Source organism: Serinus canaria, chromosome 1A, assembly GCF_022539315.1.
Source record: "Serinus canaria isolate serCan28SL12 chromosome 1A, serCan2020, whole genome shotgun sequence".
Lineage (NCBI taxonomy): Eukaryota > Metazoa > Chordata > Aves > Passeriformes > Fringillidae > Serinus > Serinus canaria.
The window spans coordinates 55,764,258-55,787,687 of record NC_066314.1 but is presented as its reverse complement, the minus strand read 5'-3'; the positions used below and the strand labels follow the sequence as shown (position 1 = coordinate 55,787,687).

The following is a 23,430-nucleotide window of genomic DNA, read 5'->3' as shown; positions in this document are numbered from 1 at the left end:
AAAACTTATCCTGCTTAAGAATTTTTTTAAGGTACCATTACTTATATTTTCCTCACCTTATTGCATTTTATTTTGTGTCAAAACAGACATATTTCTTCATATTCCAAGTGAAGACTACTTCTTCAACCAAGCCTATGGCTTTCACTTCACAACTCATTAAGAGGTTCCTAATCCCCTGCAATTCAGTCAGCTGTAGGCAGTGCAGCTCAGGCACCACTCAGCCTTTGACCACTCTCCTTGTCCCCAGGGCAAAGGCAATAGGGTGCAAGGGCCCTTCCTCAGCTTCCCAGAAGCTGGAAGCAAAGAGCTTTTGAGTGCAATTATGCCCTGCTCAATTCCTGAAGAATAAACAGGATTATTTGTTTGAGAAACAAATATGCTTATCTAGGATTTGGCAAACAGCAACTGCAAGACAGTGAGAAATGCTGAACTAGACAATGAAGGACACAAGATATGCATCCATATTCAACAGCTGGAAGAAGACTGCTAACACATGGAAAGGCAGCCAAATTTTAAGGAGGAACATTAAAACACCACTGATGTTATAAGATAGATTAGTACTTTGCTCATTAACATAAGATGGCACAGGTACAGAGATTTTACTGGTTAGAAAAAGAATGGAGAAGCCAGTGAAACATTATTCAAAACAGAAGCTTAGATAAAGTGGTAGTTACTACAACAGTGTCCTTCTTGAGCAGAGTCTCAAAACTTGGATTCTACTGTTTACACAACACAAAAGCCTAGCAAAACAGATGAGGAAAAAAAACCTTCCAGAACTCACTCCACATTCCCCAAACTCCTGCCACAAGACAGTAACAGGAAAACCCAACTATTAAACATCATTAGAGCCAAAGGATCAGAGGGAACACTAAGTTACAGCTGTTTTGTGATTTCTTTGCATAAGTTTTGTATTAAAGTATATCCTCATAACCATGCTCAGGTATCATACAGCAAGACACACCAAAGAGGCTGCTCTCTTTCACATATAAATGCTGAAGGAACAAGATTAAAATAATGAATTATTTTAAAAGCAAACATGAAAAAACACTCTAAACCAGATTTTTTTTTTTTTGGTAATTGAAATCACTTTTATTTGTGAGGAACGTCACCCATGCTGCACAGTTTCAAAAAGATCTTAACAAGGAAAGCGGAAGTTTGTCCTCCCCATGTCCTGCTGTGAACAGGACTGGCACAGAAAAAAAAAAAAACTCACACTTGGGAGGTTTAGCACCAGCATCCAATAAAAAAAGCATTTTATTTCAATTTTAGTTCTTTGGTTGTTTTTTTTCCCTTTTCAGTTTGATACCAAAAGAAAAATTGAAAAAAAAAAATCAATACTAGCAAAACAGTGAAATTCTAGGGAAAAAACCCCAAAAACCAAATAGCTCCACAGTTGCTATTAAAACTAGGGAGGTTGCTCTTTCTGAATCTTGCTCTCTTTCTCTCTTCATGCATTTATCTTGTAGGCGTTCCCTAGATCTCAGCTGCTGGTAAATTTTCTTTTACATTTTGGTATTTCAAATCTTCGCTTTCATCATCACTGTTGACAATTTATTGCTTGTGTGTTTCTTTGGTGTTACTTTTGAGTTGTACTTTAGGACACCTGTTGAACAGCCACATGTTAAAAAAAATGCAGTTTAAGTTTTACTGTCTCAATAAATAGACAAGATGTCAAATGAAAAGAATTATAACAGGCAGGATAAGCACAACTGGCTTATCCTGTCCATAGTGAGGATCTTCCTAAAATAACTCATCAGCAGATGCTGTTACTATACAGACCAGAGAGCTTCCTGGAAAAAAAAAAGCAATCAATTATAAAATAAAACCTTGTGACAAATACAGAGGCAGAAGGAAAAAAGAAGAGAAAAGCAGTATCTTGGTTTGCCTCTACAGTACTCTCAGAACTTATCACAAATATCAAGCCATACATAAGGGGATGTAGCCAGAATCCTAGAAGCATACCCACTCTGCTTTCCTTGGGAAACAGAACTGTCCATATTACTTACCTGAGCGATGGTAAAGGTGCCTGGGCAGCCGGACATTACTCAGCACCACTCTGCTCTGTCACTGGAGCAGGATTTTCAGCAGGTGTTTCAGTTGCCTTTGTCTGAGACACAACAAACTCTTATTATAGAGGGCAAAGGCTGACCCTTCCTCCCTTCAGCAGTACAGCCAGCATAATGCAGGTTTTAAAACAATCAAGAAAAATGCATCTCCAGAATATATTAAATTTTAGTGTATTTCTTGTAATTGAGTATTACACAGCAGATTCTGTCAAGGAACACCTGAAGTAGACAGTGAATGAGAAAATCTTTCCTCATTAAAGTAGAATCTGTGTTTGCAAACAGTTTCCTGAAATTATCTTGTTCAAACAGTTCAGGAAATGATTCTAGAGCTTTCAAAAGTATCTCTCATGCTACATACAGAGTTAAGGTTTGTGGAAGCAGGAAAACACAACTGTTTCCACTTCAAAAATAGTTGTTACAGTCTGACTCCAATTAGGAACTATTCAGAAGCACTCCCTCTCCCACTGCCTTTTAAGTTCCTTTTAAGATTGGGTGCTTATTCTCAAAGAGGGTCAGAAGAAGCAGGCAAGGAAATCAGCATGTCAGATTTGGTCATCAGACTTATCCAGCACATGAATACATTTATTAAAAACTCACACAGGGCAGAAGGTCTTGGGCATTCACACCACTAAAACCTCTGCTACATATCATCATAAAATCGTTTGAGTTTGAAGGGGACCTTGAAGATCACCTCATTCCAACCCTCTGCCATGGGCAGGGATACTTTCCACTATCCCAGGCTGCTCAGAGCCCCATCCATCCTGGCATTGAATTCTTCCAGGGATTGGGCAACCTGTGTCAGCACCTCACCATCCTCACAGGGAAAAATTTTTTCCCTCATATCCAATCTAAACCTACTCTCTTTCAGTTTGAACTCATTCCCCCTTGTCCTGTCACTCCAGGCCCTTGCAACTGTCTTGCCTCATCTTTCCCTTCAGACACTGAAGGCCACAATGAGGTCCCCCCAAGGCCTTCTCTTGCCCAGGCTGAGCCAGCCCAATTCCCCTGGCCTTCCCTGGCAGGAGAGGTGCTCATGCCTCTGAGCAGCTCGCTGTCCTGTCCGTACCTCTTTGCCCTCCTGTGCCGGAGCGCTGGCTGGGCGCGGCCGGCGCCGGTAGTTGTAGGGGCGCCGGTAGCCGCGGCGCAGCGGCTGCTGGCTCATGGCACGGGCCTCGTGATGATTCTCCTTGTTTTCAGCCTCTCCAGTCACCGGGGCAGGGCGTGGGCGAGGGGGCCCTCTGAGAGGGGCAGGAAAAGGTGGTAAAAACGAAATCAAGAAAGGTTAAACTACAGTCATTTTAGCCCAGCAAAACCTCCCAAAACCAAGTATCATCCTCAACAGTTTTGAGCGCTAGCAAACTATCTCTTCAGGGTTTGGCTGGCATATGGTTGGAAAGGAAAGACAAGGAAAGTGGGTGTCTCTTCACTGCTGACGCTACTTCATCATATTCTGCTGTCTATCCTGCAATGAAGATGCAGCTAGCCCCTTTGAATTGCTGGCTAGCAGAAGAAAAAAGCCAGTAGTGGCCACACAGGCTGATTGTGCTGAGTTAGCTTTGGCATGGCTAAATACCAGCCTAGTCCTATTCCTAATTAATAGTGGAGTCCTTGCAATCCTCCTCACTTCTACCTGAAAACCATTCCTGGATCTTGGCTCTTTGCCTCATGTTGCCCCTCTTAACCAGTTAGGAAAAGCACCTGTCACAGGTGAGCTGGACCGGATTAACACTAAGCTATCAAGTCCATGTTCTTGATATATACAAGAGCATTTCACCTTATTCCTAGTATAAACAATGTTTATAAACTGTCAAAACACAGCCAAAATCCAGTTCCCATTAGCTGATCCACAGCTACCTAGTTCCAAAAACCAATTTAGGTTTTTCCAAAGGAACATAACAAAAGTGCCAGTGTCACTGGATTGAGTGCCTGTAAACAAAAGCAATACCTGTGAATTCAAACAGAGGCGCTGTGCACTGATAGGCTGTATCATTCCTCTCATAGGAAAATTGCATCAGAAAATCACAAGTTTCCATTAGTCATGGACAAGTTACTCAGCCTGTGATTCACCCACATGACGTGCAAAAGCCTCACTGGACTTGCTACGGTGCTATCTCTAACTGCCCAAAATTAATGAAGACTTTCAGGAATTAAATTTATTCAGCTTGGATGCCAACAAGCAGCAAGCATCAGTAGTACCCCATTTCCCACAGTCCTAGATAAAAGAGCCAAATTGAACACAAGTATGCATAAACAGAAAAGCCCAAACTAGAGGTGGAAGGCTTGTGGTTTTAGGCCCAGATTCCAAAAGGACGTATCCATTGTGCATGAAACAGCCAAGTCATTACAATTAAGAACAATCTTGTTATCCCTATCCAATTCAGCTTGTTGCTGCTCTTGCACTGTTATTCACCTCTTACTTTTTGTTTTTGAACAGACATGCACATGAAAAAAATGGGGATTACATAATTTTCATAGTTCATCTCTAAATTCTGTATTGGAATTTGACTTCATAAGCTACTTGATAAACAAGGACAATACGATGGGGACAACTGAGTGAGTGGCAGACAAACTAGCTCCTTGAGGACCTTTAATGGCCATTTGTCCAATCCCCTTCAACTAGATCAGGTTGCTCAGAGCACTCTCCAACCTGACCGTGTAAGGGGCATCTACCACCTCTCTGGGCAACCTTTTCAGTAGAACACTGTTTCAGTGTTCTACCACACTCGTAGTAAAAGAAGTCTTCCTTCCATTTATACTCAATCTCTTTTAGTTTAAAACCATTACCCCTCATGCTAACACAACAGGCATTATTAAGAAGTTAATCTCCATCTTTTCTTATAAGCCCCTTTCTTATAAGCACCATTCAAGTACCGGGCAGTCAGCTCCCTCAGCCTGCTGGCCATGCTGCGTCTGCTAGCCATGCTGCTCCTGCTGCAGCCTAGGATATGGCTGGCTTTCTGGGCTGCAACTCCAAATTTACCAGCTTACACAGAAGTTTTCACCCACCAGCAGCCCCAGCAGGGTCCCAGATAAAGTATAAGATATTACTTATCCAGAAAAGTATGAGTGTTCAGCTGGGAGGACATGGACACAGCAGCTCACTTCAATATGCTGCTCAGTTGTGAGAAGTAAGGGGATGCTAAGAATTCTTTGCCCTTTCTGGGCCATTATTATTCTGAACATACAAGCACATGAAACAAATTTCAAGTAATTAAAATGTTTCTCACTGCGCCTACCACTTGCATAACTGTTCCCACACTTGGAAGCCTGTACAGAGCACAAAAGCATCTGAGTAACTGAGCAGAGGAACTGTACAGACCTGCGATAGCGGGGACGGTAGGTAGGATTCCTGTGCACTTGCTGAAGTTGTCCTCCTTCTGTGACCCCATCCTTGATTTCTCCCTCACCACCCTGCTACCAAAACAAAACAAGTGCTGTATTTGACAGGCAGTATACTAACCATAACCATGAATGCAAGCTCAAAACAAATATATCAGTACAGAAATCCCAGCATACTGGGTAAAAAGAAGCAGCAGATTCTCAAATGGCTTAAATTTGGGCAAATTTAAGATGAGGACAAAACAAGAGCCATCAATGCTGCCCCTGCTCCTCACAGACTAAGAAGCTGCTCTTAGAAACATTCTCTCTGATACATATTAACTGTATTTCACTACATGAAATGCACTGTAAGGGGTACACCTTACAGCAAGGCAGCTACAGATCAGGACAATTCTTTATTTGAAAGGCTAACAAAGACATAACACAAATTTGCCACAGACCACTTCACGTTCTACACAAAGCCCCATTCCATAGGGAACCCCCCATAAAAACATCAAGAAGTTTTAAGATAGAGTGTTTGATGTGAGGTAATACAATTTATCTTTCTACATAGTCCTTTCAATCTTTCAGAGATACAGTGGTTATCTTTCCCCTTTAGTTGTTAATTAATAAAGCTGCACATTGGTTTGCGTGTTTTTTTCTGGTTTGATTTTTGTTTGTGGTTTGTGTTCTAAATGCCAGCCATCAGTAATGTCTGTTTTATAAAACGTTACATGAGTTAGAGTTTCTCATGTATTATTCTTCCCTTTAAAAGAAGGAATTTAGCAAGATATCTAGAAACAGAAGTGCATCTTCTGCAGCTGATTCAGCAGGAAGCAAAAGCTGTAGCCTCCTAATATCCCATAGTAGACTATCTTAAGTTTGACAGATATCCTTCCCATTTTGCACAGCCATTTTAACCACCATGACCATACACAATTAAAAACCCGGCAATCATCTGTGATGTTCTCTCATGTATAAAACTGATCAGGATAACTAAATATCCAAAGTAACTAGGATAGATAGTAGGAACGGGTAGTATCTGACAGCAGTTGAGGTATAATTGAGAGACTTGGAACTCAAAAAAAAAAAAGAACACCTCTCAGTGTACAACAGCTTTATAGTGTTTATCCATTTTGCAATACCAAACTGTTCTGGTTTTGTCAAGATGCCTTGTGCACCGTAACTTGAAAGTTTATGAGACTTATGTTGCTTGATCAGAAGTGCCTCAGACAGTCAAGTGAGAAACAGCCCTGCCAGTATTGTGTGTGGCAGTAGCAATGCAGGGAAATGGAACTCACACTCCGAGGCAGGCCCCGGCGTCGGCCAAAGTAGCCCCGTCGATAGCGGCGCCGTTCTGCAGCATAGCGGCTGCCTTCCACGGGGACTCCATCTGGACCAGTGACATTAGCTGCTTCTGCACCCTGTAAGGGCAAAAGAAAGGTAGTCAGGGTGGTGTGAGAAAAGGACAACCAGCTACAGGGAGAAGATGAAACAGGAAAGAGGCTTTTTTGCATAAGGAATCTCTGTAACTTGGAACTGTCTCCGGCACAGGGCAAAAGGAGGTTTGTTATTCCCAACCCCTTAATCAAGAGAGTTATCATTAGTTTAGATACTGAAATCCTATCCAATGGCCTGAGTTCAGAGGAGGAAGCAAGAAGGAACTGACAGTCAAAAATAAACCTCAAAAAATGCTCAGGAAAGTGGAAGCAAGGAAATTGAAAGTTCTTACAGTTATTAAGCTACCAGACTCTAAGACAAATTGTTCAGGGCAATATAGGCCTCAGTTAATAATTTCTGGGCAGGCTTTAGGCTTCCCATGTTCTCTCGAGTAACAGCTGCAGATTCCAAAAGCTCTAGGATGCAGTTTCCTAGTAGTTTTGATACATATCTAGAAATAAGCCTCAATCACACCTTTAAAAAACAGATTTCCCCCAGAAAAGCTATATGAATGCCACCAACCCAGTGGTTAACACATCAGACAGAGACATCAAAGACACAGCTAAAGTTTTGTGATGTTATCTCTGTTGGACCACACCCTGAGGTTCCATGATTTCTCACCTTCTCTCCCTCAACCACATCAAATTCTACAGTCTCTCCATCACCAACGCTGCGCAGGTACTTCCGTGGATTGTTTTTCTTTATCGCCGTCTTGAAAGGAAGATGAATAAAAACATATTATTTTATGTTACTTATCTTACACATTCTTAGCCCCCCAGATGAGGGAAGGGCAGCATTTCTCTGCTGCAGTTCCAACTCTACACACCAGAGCAGTCACTACAATAAGGTATTTCAAACAGACAGATGTCTCTTATTTCACAGGCCCACCAATACTCAGTTCAAGGTCTCCTCTGCTCTCGCTATTTATGAGTTCATAAATCAGCTGCTGCCCCAGGATCTCCTCTGTCCAGCACACTGGATATGGAAATTATTGCAAATCTCTGCATAAACAGAGTTCATACTCAGTGCCTGATTTCCTCCAAGCTGTACCAAGGCAGCACTGGAGCAAATGTGATCCCTGCCTTCAGTCATCAGGAGAGCTGTAGATCATCTAAAGAGAACTCAAGACTCAAGCATTTCTGTAGAAGCATTAACTATATGGTATCATAGCAAGTCATAGCAACTAGAAAGTAATTACTGTAACTCTGGTCTAACAAATTAGCATTTTATCTAAGCACTGTAAGTGAGACTCCAAATATTAGGTGAGTCTGTGATAACACAATAGTACCAGAACAGACAGATGGAATCTTATCTAGCTCCTGGACAGAAACCCTGAAGTAGTACAATAATAGCTATTAATAATAATTCTATTATTGTTACATAAAAATAACAACATGAGTTTGGCTCAAAGCCAGTTGTACATCTCCTCAGACTTACAAGAAACACTCAAACCTCCTGGAGCAATTTTCAGCTACAAATACCTTGCTTATACTCTGTGGAGTATTTCTAGGACTACACAAAAGGCTTTTATCAAGACAAGCCTATGGTCTAGTCAATGGGCAAGGATTTGCAAACTGGAAGATGCCAGGGAGAAAAGACCAAGACATGCACTGTACAAACTAATCCAGTAGCTATTTTCTCACTGAAAGATTATTATCTTGCACTAGATTATTAAAGACCAATTCACATTCCTGATGTGGGAACCTTTAGTTAGCATGAAGGACAGAGCTGCAGAGCCAGCAAAGAGAAACACACATGGAAACACACGGCATAAACCTGGCTTAAGAAATGGGATGTAAGGCAGAAACAGGAGAGCCAGTTGTCCTGTCTCTCTGCAGTTCAAGAAAAACTGCAGAATGACCATCAGTGGAGCTGTTACCTTTGCATAGCAACAATATTTAGTCAACAACAAGCCCAAAATATTTCCAACTGAAGGAAAACTTTGTTCAGTTTAAAGCTCATCTTGACTAGTCTAGGAAACGTACTTTCCTTGCTGCTCAATACAGTCTCCTTTGTGTTTCAGGCCACAGACAGGCACGTCCTTCTAGCCATACCTTTCCCTATATCCTGCAGCACCCCTGAACAGCCTAAGGAAGGATGCAAGAGTGTACATACTGGAACTGTCAAAGCAAAAATATTCCAAGAGGTTTGGGGTTTTTAAATACAGAAACAGAATGAGCTGTTCAAGTCAATTACTTTGGGGATTACTTTAGCAAGTAGAGACTCCACAATTATCTCAAACAACTTTGTTTGCTTTCTGCTGACTTTTTAGTGTAACTGTCCCACGTCTAAAAATCAGATCAAAGTGTTTGCTTTTCCATAAAATTTATATACTAGTACTAAAACCCTTAATCTGCAGCAAAGTTAGTGATTTAGTATTATTTATACTGAAACAACTAAAACTTTTAAGACTTGTGTTTTGCATTTGACAGAGATGTCAATAAGCTGTATTTCAAACTCCTTCCCTTTCCCTGTAAGTGCAGAAGAAGAAAGGACTAACAAATTTCTTTTCAGCAGAGGGTACACATAAGATAGAGGAAACTCCTCAAATATCCTTCAAAAAGCATACTGAAAGATAAAAGCAACAGTATTCCACATGTTCTGTTCCCAGCTTTATGGGCAGAAGCATCAAGAATCCAGATCTGCAATTGCCAACAGAAGGTAGAGGCTGCAGTAGGCTGGAGCTTGTTTTATAAAGGCAATCAGGACAACTTTGAGTAAATCCTAGAAATCCAAGTAGAAACTCTAAAGCTTTACTACTTCAGCTGCAGATAAAGATCACTGAAATAAACCTCTAACAAGCCTAAGCTTTAAGCTTGATGAAAAGACTTTTACTCTGTATATCCAGAGGGAAGAGAGCACTATTCTCTCTGTTACTGTTTACCAGCATGCTGCCGGCTCCAGCTTCTCTGATTCAAAAGACAGATGTTTCATATTAACAGAAAACAACAACAAAGCCTTTCCTTTCCCAGGGGGAACACTGATGAACAGGCAACCAGAAGATCCTCCAGAGCTAGTTCAGGTTCTTGTTTGAAAGAGTTCTTTCCATATGCTCATACCACCACATCAGCATATCCAACATCGTCCCAGTAACAGCCAAAATTTGTTACACTTATTCCTGGTGCAGGTACTTCATGCTGTGCATGATCAACACAGTCCAGTGAAGCGAAGAGAAAGATTAACTCCTCTTCACAGCTCGCTGATTTAAACTCTACCTAATTAAATGTAACTACTCTGGCTGCTGACACTTTTCCTGTTGTTAAATTGTGAGACACACTGTAGCCCATGAAGCAGATGGATCCCTTCTGCTCACAGCACCTGTAGCTGACTGACACACTGCCCTGGACAGCACCTTGCACCAACCAACCAGACAGAGATGCAAAATTAAGAGCTGCCCTTCTGAAAAACACTGTCCGGGGCCCCTGCAAGACAAAGGGTTAACTCAAAGCAAGCCATGCATGCCCTAAAAAGAAAAGCATTTTAATCTGTACTAGTTATAAATAGCATCCAATAGCCAGACACCAAGCACTAACCCCCATTCCAATCATGAGATTGTCCGTTCCATGCAGGGGAGGCAGGGAGAAGCTGTATCTATTCAACTAGGTCAGCCTTATTCTGAAGGGATTAGGAGTGTAATCCAGCCCCTCCCAGGCACGAGGGAGGGGCAGAGCAGGCACTATCAGTGCAGAGGAAGCTTGAAGCAGGATGTTTGCTCACAGCATGGATTTGCCTCCCTCCTCAGACAGCCTCATCAGGAGCTCTGGCCAGTATGTCCCAGGCTCTGGGAGTGAGCACATTCATGTACAGGATGAGGAACATCTGACTGCTGCCAAGCCAGAGCAGCACTAGAAGCCTCTACCCTGCCATGCTCAGCCTGCCAAGAGGGTTAATCTGATGCAGGCCTGCACATGATGTGGTATTTCTGAAACAAAGCCAGTTTTGCTCACACCAAACGGACTTCAGCCACAGGAGATGGGAAGTGCCCACCCCTCTCCATACACACTCACCAGTTTACATTTAGGGGAATAATCTCCTCTGTAGGTGAAGGAGACAAAACAGCACAGATAACACTACCTTTCTGTTTGGGTCTCAGCTGGCAGCCCTCCCAAGGAGAGTAACACTGATCCATGTTATCTGTCATCAGCACAACAGCCATTTCCCAGGATATTGTCTCACAAGTATCAAGGAAACCTCGTTTGTCTTTAAGGAGTGCTGCCTATCCAGAACATGTTTCTCTTCCAGAACTGTTCCCACCCTCCCCTGGACACAATCATATCACACCACAGATGTGTCAGCATGCCCACAGCACAGGCTGCTAAGGAAGGAAAAGGACCATCAAAATTCCATCTATGCGTTGACAGCTATTGCTCTCAAGCCCACCAGCTGAACCAAGAACATGTACTGTGCACACTTTCCAACATCATTTTCTCTCATAACAGGCACTAGATTTATCCCCTTCCAGCTCCAGCCAGGTTCAGATAATGGGTGTACATCCTATGACCCAGAGAAACAGTTACCACTGTTACCACAGTTACCACTATTTAGTCATCAAGACACAAGAACTAAACTAACTCTCAATGTTGACTCACCAGCTAAGGATATATGTACATATCCTCATTCTCATTGACCAGCTCTGGGAAGAAACTTCCTGGTTACATTTGATAGAAATACTGTCACACCACAGAGAAAGCTGATGCTTTCAATGATCACACGAGCCTGCAGACATTTTACATGGGACAAACTCAAGGGGCAAGATTGCACTTTCTGGCAAATGATGCAAAACCAGATCTAAGCCAACCAATCATTTGACATCAGCATGGAGACAGCATATCCTGTCTTGCCATTATTTGCCTGCAACCTGAGAGTCACGGTATAAACTTAGAACGGCCTCCTGACAGCTCAAGGAAAGTTAACCAATAACAAGCCGCTGGGCAAGCTCTCTCTGCTTGGGCATACTTGGCACACAGCCTTCCTCCTCTTCTGCCTAAGAGCAGCTGCCTTGTGCAGAAACAGCTGATGGCAACCCAGGCTGGTCAAGAGCCAGACTAGATCACTTTCTCTCCAATACCAGGGAGGGCAGACAGAACAGACCTGCAAGTAAAGAGGGTAGGAAGGCACAAGGAAGAAACAGGGCAAGAAGAGACAACAGCAGCAAGGTATTCACAGAGGAATCATCTCACCAAGGGGAGACAACCAAACAAAAAACACACCAAAACTCACCTTTAGTATTTAAATTAGAGCAGACAAAAAGGGTTAAGAAGGGTTAAAATACCTAGCCCTTCATAGAGAAGGAAAACAACCTAACATTTCTCCCTGAAAATTTCAACATACACATCCACTCAACTTATCTTCAGAAAATATTTTAAGGAGAAGCCAGGACAAGGTTGCGTAGCTGTTGCAGGAAGCTGCATTAGAAACCTACCATAGCACACATGTCTAAGCACAACTCCTGCTGTCTTACCTGATGAACAAACACATCTTCTTTGGTATCGTTTCTGTGAAAAGAAAGTGAGAAGTGGAAGAGTTTAGACTAAAGAGACTTTAATAGAAATTCCCGGCTTTTCAAGTGAAACCCTCCTTCTCCCAGCCTGTAGAACATGCCCTGAATTCCATACATTCTGTCTAAACCTATGCTACCAAAACCCTGCTCTGAACTTCTATCATCATCTGCTTGAGAACAGAAAGGGTTCCTGGGCCTTCAAAAGCATGAGAGGATGGGGGAGGTTCTCTGTAATCTTCTGGCAAATATTCCGTGTTTTCTTTTATGCAGGGCAGAGATGATGACTGGACTGCTTGTTTTTCACTACTCTAACTCCCAAAAAACACTTCCAGAGGGACTGCAACCTGAGCTGTTACCCCAGAGGTCAAAAAAGACTATCAACAGGACCTGCCCCAGCTGTTAACAGAGATCTCCTTTCAGTGAAATTCAAAGCAAAGAGGCACAAGAGGTGTTAGGAGAGTCCAAAGGAGGAAGACCCAGACATGAACGTGAAGTTTTCTGGATTAGGCCAGACACTTCAGGCTTCCACACACAAAACACAGAGATAAGTCTGAGACCTTGAATCTGTGTTCCCATACAATAAAAAAAGAGCCTAAGCCCTGCCATCTGTTCACTCAATTTCTTCTCAGCAAACACAACAAGTGGGTCAAAGAGTTTGTGAAGATAATGCATAATCCCAAATTTGTTGTCCTGAATTGAAGCAATAGTAGACTTCACAATAGGAAGAAAGCTAACAAGTTATTACACCACAACCAGGTGAAGGCTCTTACATCAACTGCTATTACAGATTTTAAGAGGACTTCCTAATTAAAACTCTTCTTCTAAGCTTATGTAACACTGGATAATAACCTCCAGAGACTGAGATTAATACCACAACTAGCTTCAGATCCATGAATGTGGGGTCTTCTACCCCTTTCTGCACTGTCCAACTTACCCAAATCTGCCTGATGTGTAATAGCTCGAGGACTTACAGAATGAAATAACTTGTCTGGTATGTTTTTTGGAAGACAAGTGCTCAGCATGCAGCAGTTTCATTCCTCAAAAAAGCACAGAAAACATTAAAGCCTCTCAACCACAAAGATATTTCAGCCTTAAAAGACAGTGTTTCCTCCAGTAAATTGGATGCATGGGTCTTCTGCACCTAAGGTTACAGATGACCAATCTAACCTACAGCTGTTTGGATTCTCAATGCTATTCAGAGGGTTTTTTCTGCCCAGAGAAGAGGGGAAAAAAACCAAAAGACACAAAGAGAAAACTTCTATGAAACCCAGGACTGGCAAGTTTTCAGTGAGATACTATCAGAGAATCTCAATGAATAGCCACAGAAGGTATTCTGACCAAGCAGTTAACATTTGAAGTTTACCCAAAAGTATTTCCCCTCATCCTCCTACCTTTCTCAGGCCTTTGGAAAAGCTAGGCAGTCACTAAAGAATATGTAGCTCATTAAGAGTGTAGTAGAAGTAAACATGAGAAACAGGTAACAGACCAAATTTGTAGAGTTTGACCCTTTCTGTTTTCTCCCCATACACATAACCTTTGATTGGGGACTGAGGTGCTAAAGAAAGTCAGCTAAGGCCAGGCACACAGCAAACTATCAACTGCATGAGCTTGTGGTCAGATCCTGAGGTCTCTGTTACAATCAGTAATACATGGCCTATCTTGTGTTCTACGAGTCTTAGTACAGCATAAATACAACTATCAGAATTTAAACATACCTGTTGATAAAGCCATATCCATTTCTGACATTGAACCACTTGACTGTGCCAAGAACTTTGGTGGCTGGAAAGAAAATTAAAGTAGTTAATCTAAAGTATAAGAAACTACAATGATATTACAGAAATACTTTTATAATTGCATATGAAGTTGCAACCAGACTTATTCCATTCCCTTAACACTCACAGAGTGTGCCCTCATCTCCCAGTTCAGCTCATTCTAATGCAGTAACAAGACACAGTGCTTTAACACACTATTCTTCAGTCAAGGGTTTACCACACAGCACAAAACCTAGCTCTATTTTCAGAATAGACCACCCACCCCTTTTTTTATTCCCTATCCTAGAAATGGGCAGCAAAGCTGAAAATCCCACCACAGTTCATCAGTTCTCTTCAGGTTAGTTGCTAGACATGAAACACAGCTGAAGGAAACTGTTTACAATTCCTCTTTTTTACTTACAGTTACCCTTCTTTCTTCCTTGGAAACCAGAACTGCCTAAAGAAGCAGTATCAAGTACTGTGCAACCCTCTCAAGTGGAAAGGCAGCACATCCTTATTCTGGAAAAGCTCCTTCTTGCATTGTCAGCATCACACTAACCAAGTAAAACCCCACAAGACTTTTTTTTTTTTTTAGTCCTACTGCTAAGATGATCTGTGATTGTGATGCCGTAAGTTTTAGCTTTCATATTTTTCAGATTCTGTAGTGTCTTAGTAACTCTGAACTTCATATAAAGTGTTAGCAAGCTCTCTTCACAGCTGAATTAGACAAAACAATCCTTTTCCAGCGTTGCAGCTTCAGGCCCAAAAAGTACAAACAACAGCAAATTGACAAGAGCAATGTGAGAGGATGTGACTTCATAACCTGAAGCTGTAATTGGACAATTAATCCCAATATGTAAATCGACCAGAACTTATTAAAGTGTGAAAACTCGTGACTAGTCATACATCTTGGGTAGAGCCACAGCCGGGCTCTTGTACTACCCAGGGTGTATCCTTTGAAGGCCGTTTAATAAATACCTGTTTTATTCCTTTAACACTGTTTAGCCTCTGCTCCAGGTTAGCCTCTCCAGGCATCAATTCTTTAGTTACAAAGTGACCAACTTCGTCTTCCATGACTTTCAGTATCAAGGCAAGCGCCTGTCTCAACAGCAAAAGAGCATCTACTTAGAAGCCACACTGCAGTGTCTTACAGGACCTGACAAAACCTGTTTCTCCAACTTGTAGGAATGTGTAGGAGGAACTCAACAATGATGGAGGCAGTTCAACTTCTCCTTACCTCACAGCAACTGGATGGACACCATCAACCTGTACTTTTCAAACCCCTAGTTAAAGGAGAATTCTAGCCTCTATAACTTAAGAGCTGTTACTTGTTAACACAGCTTGATTACAGATACTTAAGCAACCTGTGCAGTACTTACCTGAAAAGGGGTCTAGTCATCTACAGACAATTTCTTGCTAAAAACCTCACATACATGTTTTGGGGGTGGCAAAAACTCAAGAGGCAATAAAAAGGAAAACAAACTAGAGAATCTCCAGTTTAGAAGTCCACACCACTCTGCTACAGGCAAGAACACACTGTAAATTGTTACCTTCATTTACTCTACACCTGAATTCTTTTCTAAACATTCACAAGGAGATGACAGAGCCAGCCATCCCTTTGGGCTCATGGAGTCTTGCCATTCTCATACACCCCTCAAGTAAGACCGCCTGACAACAGCAGTGTATTGTAGCACTGCTGCTGTTATTACTGTCACTAACAGGCCTTTCCCATTGTCCTTTTAGAAGTGATGTTTTTGGTCTTCTTTAATATACTTGTTAGTAGAAAATGTTCTTATTCAAAAGCAGTGAAGTCTTAACATGACTGAGATATCACCTAGAAAAAAGGACTCTGCCTAGTACAGCATGCATTCCCAAGAATTCTTGTTTACCAGAACAGAAAAACATTCCTTCAGTGCCAAACACCGGTTCAGTAAACAGTGTTCAGCGCCAGTATTTATAGCTGTGCTTTTAGGTTTAGTTTCATAGGGACATTACCACATACAGACACCTCCTGTTACCACAATGGCATTGGCTACAGGAGCTCCCTACACTCACACAAGTCAGCAGGAGGGGATGGGGGAACACAGAAATAGTGCCAATGGTACCTGCAGGTTTCAGCCTGCTTTGAGAAACAATGCCAGTACCACTGTTTCCCTCCTTTGCAAAACAGCTTTGGAATCTGTTAGCCTACTTGAACCAGATTAGGAAAAAGCCAAGGAAGCATGACAAAAACCCTCAGAGGAGTCAAGAGGCTGGGGAAGCAAAGGCAGTCAAAACTCACTCTGTGGCCAGCTGGCTGCTGCTAAGTGGAGGAGTATGCACACAGTTTAAAAACAACATTGTTCCATGCGGGTGACTCCAACATATTCTCCCTAAAACAGTGTCCTAGCAAAATACTATTCCCTGCACACATTAACAGTCTTCCCTAAGTATCATTGTGGGCCAAAAGAACCTCAGACAAAAGCATGACACTGAACATTCATGGCACAGTCACTAGTAAGCCTGAGCAGGGAAGTCTGGCAAAGAGGAGGACAAGCCCAGAGGAAAACACAGTAACCAGCTAAACTCATGAGTCACAGGAGGCAGTTGATGTGCTGACATACATACATCCCACCAGCAAGTGGAAGCCCACATATTTCTACAAGATGCTGTCCTCTGACACTATCAGAGGAAACAATCACCAGCCACTCCTACCCATGACCAAATAGCCTTTTAACAAGGAGAGCCAAAGCTTCCTGTGACCAGGCAAAAAGGGAAAGTTGAGTAACCTTTACCCATATTCCTAGAAGTCAGACATTTGTATGCCTCAAGCAAGCGTAAGATTTTGCTTCTAATGGGATCATTATAAAAGAAGGCTTAAGGGAACATAACTACACAGGTGACCATTAACAGGGACATTTGAGGTGGACTTTAATGTAAGTCCATTTCAATTAGTATTTACAGTGATCCTTTTCCTCATCATTCCTAATAAAAAGCTTGCCTAGCAATAAGGCCATTTTGCAAAATCATCACCATTTTCATTTTCCTGCTAGCTCAGGAAAGGCACTTCTACCTTCACTTTCCCCCACCCCTTCTCTCCGAGCAATAGGAATAGGTGAACAAGATATAAGCATTACCAGGAATGAAACAAGCCACATTAAGGCAAGAAGCAGCCAGATATACCAGCAGATATGGATGTGCTGATTCCTGTGTACTAATTACTGGCAAATGAGGTAACGGGGAAAAAAATAAATAAAAATCACACAAGCTGTGCCTCTGAGCTCTGCTTTGCTAGAATTCTTCCTAACTCCACCCCAGAGAAATCCTTTACCTGGCTTCTCGCAGCAAGACCTCAGTTCTCCCCTTCAGAAGAGAAGGTCCTGTGTATCCTTAAGGAAATCTGGGACTCTACAGTGTAAGTCAGCTTCAACTTTGCCTTTACCAAACCCTCAGAAGTTACAGTTAGAAACAGTACACCCCAATCAGCAGCAGCCTGCAGATTGAAGTCCTGTCCTTTTCAACAGGTTGATCCTATGTAATCGCAATGAAAACGAGTCACACTTGCTACCCACCGGGCTTGAGCAGAGAGACGGCAACATGACATTCCGTTTGCCTTCTTCCTGATAGTAAAGTAAGACCAAACCCCGCCCCTCCAAAAAAAACCTTCAAAACAAACAAACCCCACTAAACCTGGAAGCATTACTAAATCAAGACTCTTTATAGATAGAAAAGTTGTTGCAGGACCTTAACATTAAGGAGGGGCACACATGGTTTCCAGCAGCCCTACCGGGGGGAACCGCCGCCAGCAGGTGCCGGGAAGGGGCTGAGCCCGGCTGTGCCGCGCTCGCTGTCCCGCACGCTCGGGGCCGATGAGGCACACACGGGCTCCCGCCCAGCTCCCGAGCTCGTCACGGCCGGCGCCGCGAGGCTCCCCCGGCCCGCGGGGAGGAGGCGGCCCGGCCTGACTCACTTGCGGGTGGGGGGGGGGGGGGGGGGGGGGGAATGGGGAGGAGGGGCGCGCTGGCCCGGGCGGCGGCCGCCGGCGGACCCCGTGCCCCGCTGCAGGTGCGCCGCGAAGTTGCGAGCGGGGCCCGGTACTCACCCAGCACTTTCTTCGTCGACTCGGCCGCCGCGGTTGTGGCTGCGGCGGCGGCACCGGGGGCAGCCTCAGCAACAGCCGCACCCGGCGCGGCGGCGCTGGCGGGGCTCTTGGGAGCGGCGTCCGGGACGGCGGGCGGCGCAGCAGCCGCAGCCGTGGTCGGGACGGGCGGCGCGGCGGGCGCAGGGCTGGCAGTGCTGGTCTCCGGCGCCTCGCTCATGGTGCCGGGCGTAGATGTCGGATGCTCGGCCGCGCTCGGTCTTACTGCCCCAAAATGGCCCCGCCGAAGTTTTAACACAGTCAGCGGGGGCCGGCGCGGCACGCGCGCCGCCTCATTAGCATTTAAAGGGGCCGCGCCGGCAGCCAGCGGGCGGTGTCGGGCGTGCGTCCCGGCACGGCACGGCACGGCACGGCACGGCACGGCACGGCACGGCACGGCACGGCACGGCACGGCACGGCACGGCACGGCACGGCACGGCACTGCGGGGCACGAGGAGAGAATCTACAATCTGCAACTCATTGCGTGCAATCTACAACTTCTTCATGGGGGGGAAGCGGAGGGACAGGCACTGATCTCCGCTCTCTGGTGTCCAAGCACAGGACACAGGGCACGGCTGGAGCTGTGTCAGGGGAGGGTCAGGGTGGATATCAGGGAAACGTTCTTCCCTCAGAGGGTGCCGGGGCACTGATCAGGCTCCCCAGGGATGGTCACGGCCCCGAGGCTGCCAGAGCTCCAGGAGCGTTTGGACAGCGCTCTCAGGGATGCACAGGGTGGGATTGTTGGGAACGGTCTCGCGCAGAGCCGGGAACTGGACTCGATGATCTTTGTGGGTCGCTTCCAACGCGGGGCGTATTCCGTGATTCGGGGACATAGCATCGCACGGCGTGGATGGGCGCTCTCCGGCCGCTTGTCCGTGCCTGTCCGTGGCTACACGTGCAGGTGTGTGGATCCGGGTGTCTGTATGTCCGCGTGCCCGTGTGTCCCTGTTCTTGGTCCCCGAGGCCGCCCCGCTCGGGGCGCTGCGCGGGCGCGGCGCTGGAGGGAGATGGCGCGGGGGCGCGCAGCGGGCGGGACTCGGGGCGCGGGTGCTCCGTGCGAGGCAGGAGCGCGCTGCCGAGGCAGGAGCGCGGGGATCGCTGAGGGGCTGCGGGGTGTGTGCATTGGCGTGGTCACACCTATTTCTTCCCACTTTTCTCCCGCCGGCACTTTCATTGCCTCGGGTGTCCTCCAGTTCCCGCCCTCCCACGGCATTTCGTTTTCACCGCTGCTGTCTCGCTGCTGCCTCATTTCGCTGCCACTGCCCGTATCTCTCTCTCGCCTTGTTGCCTGTGTCCTCTTCCTTTTCCCTGTCCTTCTCCCAGTTTTTGTACAGCCTCCACGAGTGTAGTTTTGGTGATGTTTCTACTCTCGTTTGCAGTCTGCACTCACCAGCACCCCATCTTTATTCCACATTCTCCTATTTAGTCCATCATTTTCTCCCAAATGGATGCCTGAACTGGAGCGTCGGGGACATGGCCTTCTCCATTTCCTCCACAGGCAAGGAAATAAAGTGTTTCTATACACACAAAGCTTTTCCTTACTTCTCTGAATACCTGAACACTCAAGGGCACGGTCCTGTTTGTTTTTTCCTTTATCTGCCCTCCTGATCTCCACTTCTCAACAATTCCTTGAAGTTCTTGCAGCTAAAAAGAAGGTCTTTGGAGAGCATCCTTTGCCTGAGACATGCCTGAGACAGCAAAGCCAGCTGCTATGACAGTTCTCACTGCATCCCTCTCAACACATAAGAAACAAAGAAAAATTTTATATCCCATAGCTTTGAATCCTTGATGCTGTCTTCATTACATTACTTTAAGAATATGTCACTCTGTTTCCATTTTCATTTTTCAGGATACATGAAAATTTCTAAGAAGGTGCTCATTGGACTGAATTTCAATAGGATAACTTAATTTTGTTATGGAAAATGTATAATCAAGATGCTGATGTGCACTTAATACATTACATTTATTTTCAGTGAAGCTGTTTTTTTCTTCCTCAAGTTAATTTTAGAATTTACTGAAAAACCCATTCAACAAAAAAAAAAAAAAAAAAAAAAAAAAAAAAAAAAAAAATTTTACAAGCTGTGAAATATACTGTGATAGAAAATTGGCAATGTTTTCCCCTGGGGTTTTTATTTTAATATGGAAAAAATTATAGAATAATCTTATTTTTCCTTTTCTAGTTGCTAATTTATAATACATTTCCTCTGCTTCAATATTCAAAGTCATTTCAAGAATTATATTGGAAGAAATCAATCCACCAACTTAGATCACAAAAACTTTTGCATGGGCTAAGTAATTTCTGCCTCTCTACATTCTCTGAATATTTCCCATCAACTTGTTGTAAATTACTATTTTATAGAACTTAGAGCAATACAGAACCACAGATTGGTTGAGATTGGCTTTTCCTTCATGTGTCTGGAAATCCAGGATTAGTTGCTCCATACCTTTCCCATGGATCTAGGTGAGGCTGACTTTCCTCATAAGTAAACTGGAAGCTCAGACCCTTAAGTGTAGGGATAATTACATATTTCTTAATTAGACTTCTCCTCTCACAGGATGCTGCCTTTTTCAGCAAATGAGCTGGTTTGCAATAGTTCCTTTCATCCTCTTCACTTGACGTGAACATATCATGTAGCCCTCAGACTGGATGCAGAATTATTAATTCCCTTCTTTCTCCAGGATCCTGTGGGGATTAAACCAACCCCAGTGAATCTGGAGTGCTGAAAGCTGGCAAAAGCATCCCATAAGAATTCTGGCTCCTGTAGGTACAGCTTATTTGGTGATTTATGGATATTAAGAACTTTTTATCTTTATAAGGTGTCTCTTTAGGGGCCTCAGGCTCTGCTGGGAAATCATAGGGGAAAAACAGGATTATGAAGGTTTTACATGGTAGGGGATATGCAAGGTGCCTGCAGGTCTGGAGCTGGACACACTGATCCCATGAGGTAGTGCAAAGACAGATTGAACTACCAGATTTTTCAATTACAAAATGTGCTGTTGATCAAAGCATAAACATTTTGCAGATACAAATCAATTTCTGTAATTGTATTTTTGGGGGAAAACAAACAAACAAACAAACCCTTTCAATAAAGAAGAAAGGTTCTGTTTCAGCAATTGCAAAAGCTAACATTTTAATACAGCATTTTCAAATAATTTCATGTACTGAATTTTTTTCAAATAATATACAAATATTTGTATATGTAATATATGTATAATGTATATATAATATACTAATACAAAAATAATGTTGAATTCTTTTTCTTTTCCTTTACAGTAAACAGTATAGTATGGGATATATATTACATTTTATATTGTCAAGAGCTGCTTCTCAAAGAACATCTTTGATATTGGAATGGAGGCAGTTTTACAAAATCTACTGAGTTGTTTAAAGGTTGGGGTTTTTTTGAAGACTTTCATTAAGGGGGAAAACCCCAAACCTGACACTGACTTTAATGGGAAGTATTGTGAATTCTTTAATCTAAAAGGAATCAAAATGGTTTCTAGTTTAAGTATTTGCAGGGTCCAGCAGTCAAATGCAAAATGCTGTTCCACCAAGCAGAATGCTTCAGAGTAAGACATAAGGAGTAGGTAAAGGATAAAAAACATTTCCCGTTAAAGCCGTGGGAGGTGATGTGGGACAAGGTACCAGAGTTACTGGCAGAGGAACTGACAGTTACTGTCACTGTTCCTTGATTTCCATGGTGTTCTGCAAGCACCTCCCAGCCCTCTCTGAGAAGCACCAAGGTGAGCTGGGGAAATAAAACTTCCAGTGAGAGAAGTCTGTGAACTGAGATCACACTAGTCAAGAATTTGAAGCAAAATAAATTAACAAAATACTTCAAAATTTGTCAAAGGATCCATTTGGATATGTTAAGTGGGTGTATGGTGATCTATATACATCTGCTCCATTGTGGGAAATGAAGAACAGTTCATCCCAAAATAACTCAGAGCTTGGCATTGACTTGGGAATTGTTGGATTGAATTCACTCTACGACAGAGGATGTGTTTCAAACTTGAGGTACCCAAGAATTATTGTTCATAAACAATTTTGGATCCTTCCAGATGGAAGGAGTTAAAGGACTCCTACAAGGATTTGTGTGTTGCAAAACACAGGAAAAACTTCTGAGCAAATTAATGCTGGGTACCTGGCTGGCTGTGATATATGAAAAACCGGATTCCAGGCCAGAGCTGAAAGACACGAAACTGGAAGAAAATGGTGATGATGATGATGGTCCTGTTCCCTGCCTGCTGCTTTGTGTTCCTGCTCCTGCCAAGGCTCCTGGAGTCATCTGAGTGGTTAAGGTGACATAAGGCAAGTGCACAGGAGGTGGCGTTGTTCTAGAAGAGTGTAAGGTATAGCTGGAAGGACCTGATGAAGACAATTAGCTCTTCAGAGCACGGAATTGTCTGGTGACAGTCACACTAGCTTGCTCCCGGACCTTTGTTTATTTACCATTTTAAAGAGACTGGATGCCAGCCAGCTGCTGGCTCTGTGAGGAGGGAAAGGAACGGGATGATGTGTTTGCAAAGGGCTTTGCAATTGGTAAAATAGGGGGTAGTCACAAACAAGTGTAGTACCTAAATTTCACCTAAAAAATCCCTTCCCCAGCCGCTCACGCGGATCACAAACCACATCTTTACCAACGACTGGAATAGCACAGACACCACACACAGGGCGGCACTGAACGTGTGTGTGTGCCTGCACTGCAGAACGGAGATGGCAGAGCCCCCGTCACCTCCCTGCCCGGTCAGGGCAGACACGGGTGAGCTGCGAGCAGCCACCAAAGATCTGCGGGGAGCCTTGGTGGGAGCTGGGCAGCTGCAGATCAGAGCCCAGGCAGAGGCTTGGCGTGAGCAGCTCAGCCCAGAACAGCACACGCTGCCTACGCCCCTCCAGCACCTCTCTTGAAAATGGCCTTTCCCTTAATTTCATGGTTCTTCCTGAAGCCGTGGCCGGGCTGTGCAATCCTTTCCAAAGTGACGGTCCGGGTGCCACTGCGGGAGGCGCGATGGTGGGAAGGGGCAGGGCCAGGACGGATGCTGGGGCCAGGTCGGCATCGCAGTGGAGTCGGCATCAGGCAGCCGAGTAGACACCTCTGTGAGGAGCGAGGGCCTTAGTGATACCGCACTAAAGATGGCGGCCCAGCCAGAAGCGGCTTCTGCCAGTACCCAAGATGGCGACGGATGGATGCTGTCACGTGATGCGACATCGAAATGGCGTCTCACTCAGCTGTTGCT

General features: G+C 44.1%; 1 protein-coding gene across 3 annotated transcripts; it reads right to left on the bottom strand.

The window, feature by feature from the left end:
• Positions 1 to 1,236: 1,236 nt before the first annotated feature.
• YBX3 (Y-box binding protein 3) lies at positions 1,237 to 18,398 on the bottom strand. 3 transcript variants are annotated; one of them, XM_050970157.1, is made up of 9 exons: positions 18,157 to 18,398; positions 14,040 to 14,103; positions 12,286 to 12,319; positions 7,446 to 7,535; positions 6,686 to 6,808; positions 5,386 to 5,480; positions 3,133 to 3,304; positions 2,007 to 2,107; positions 1,237 to 1,790 (listed from the first exon to the last, which is right to left on the bottom strand). In XM_050970157.1, exons 1-8 carry the CDS (start codon positions 18,371 to 18,373, stop codon positions 2,042 to 2,044), a joined length of 861 nt encoding a protein of 286 aa, XP_050826114.1. In that variant the 5' UTR covers positions 18,374 to 18,398; the 3' UTR covers positions 1,237 to 1,790; positions 2,007 to 2,041. The 3 variants fall into 3 exon arrangements, with proteins under 3 accessions (XP_050826114.1, XP_030093769.2, XP_050826115.1); XM_030237909.2 differs by having other exon boundaries at positions 1,237 to 1,603; XM_050970158.1 differs by having other exon boundaries at positions 1,237 to 1,603; positions 5,386 to 5,477.
• Between the last annotated feature and the right edge of the window lie 5,032 nt (positions 18,399 to 23,430).

Excerpts from the sequence above, each read along its gene's own strand:
- YBX3 (XM_050970157.1), bottom strand. The coding sequence starts at position 18,373 with ATGAGCGAGGCGCCGGAGACCAGCACTGCCAGCCCTGCGCCCGCCGCG. Across the intron at positions 12,320-14,039 it reads GGATATGGCTTTATCAACAG|AAACGATACCAAAGAAGATG; the intron begins GTATGTTTAAAT and ends TTCTTTTCACAG. Across the intron at positions 6,809-7,445 it reads ATGTGGTTGAGGGAGAGAAG|GGTGCAGAAGCAGCTAATGT; the intron begins GTGAGAAATCAT and ends TTGCCCTTACAG.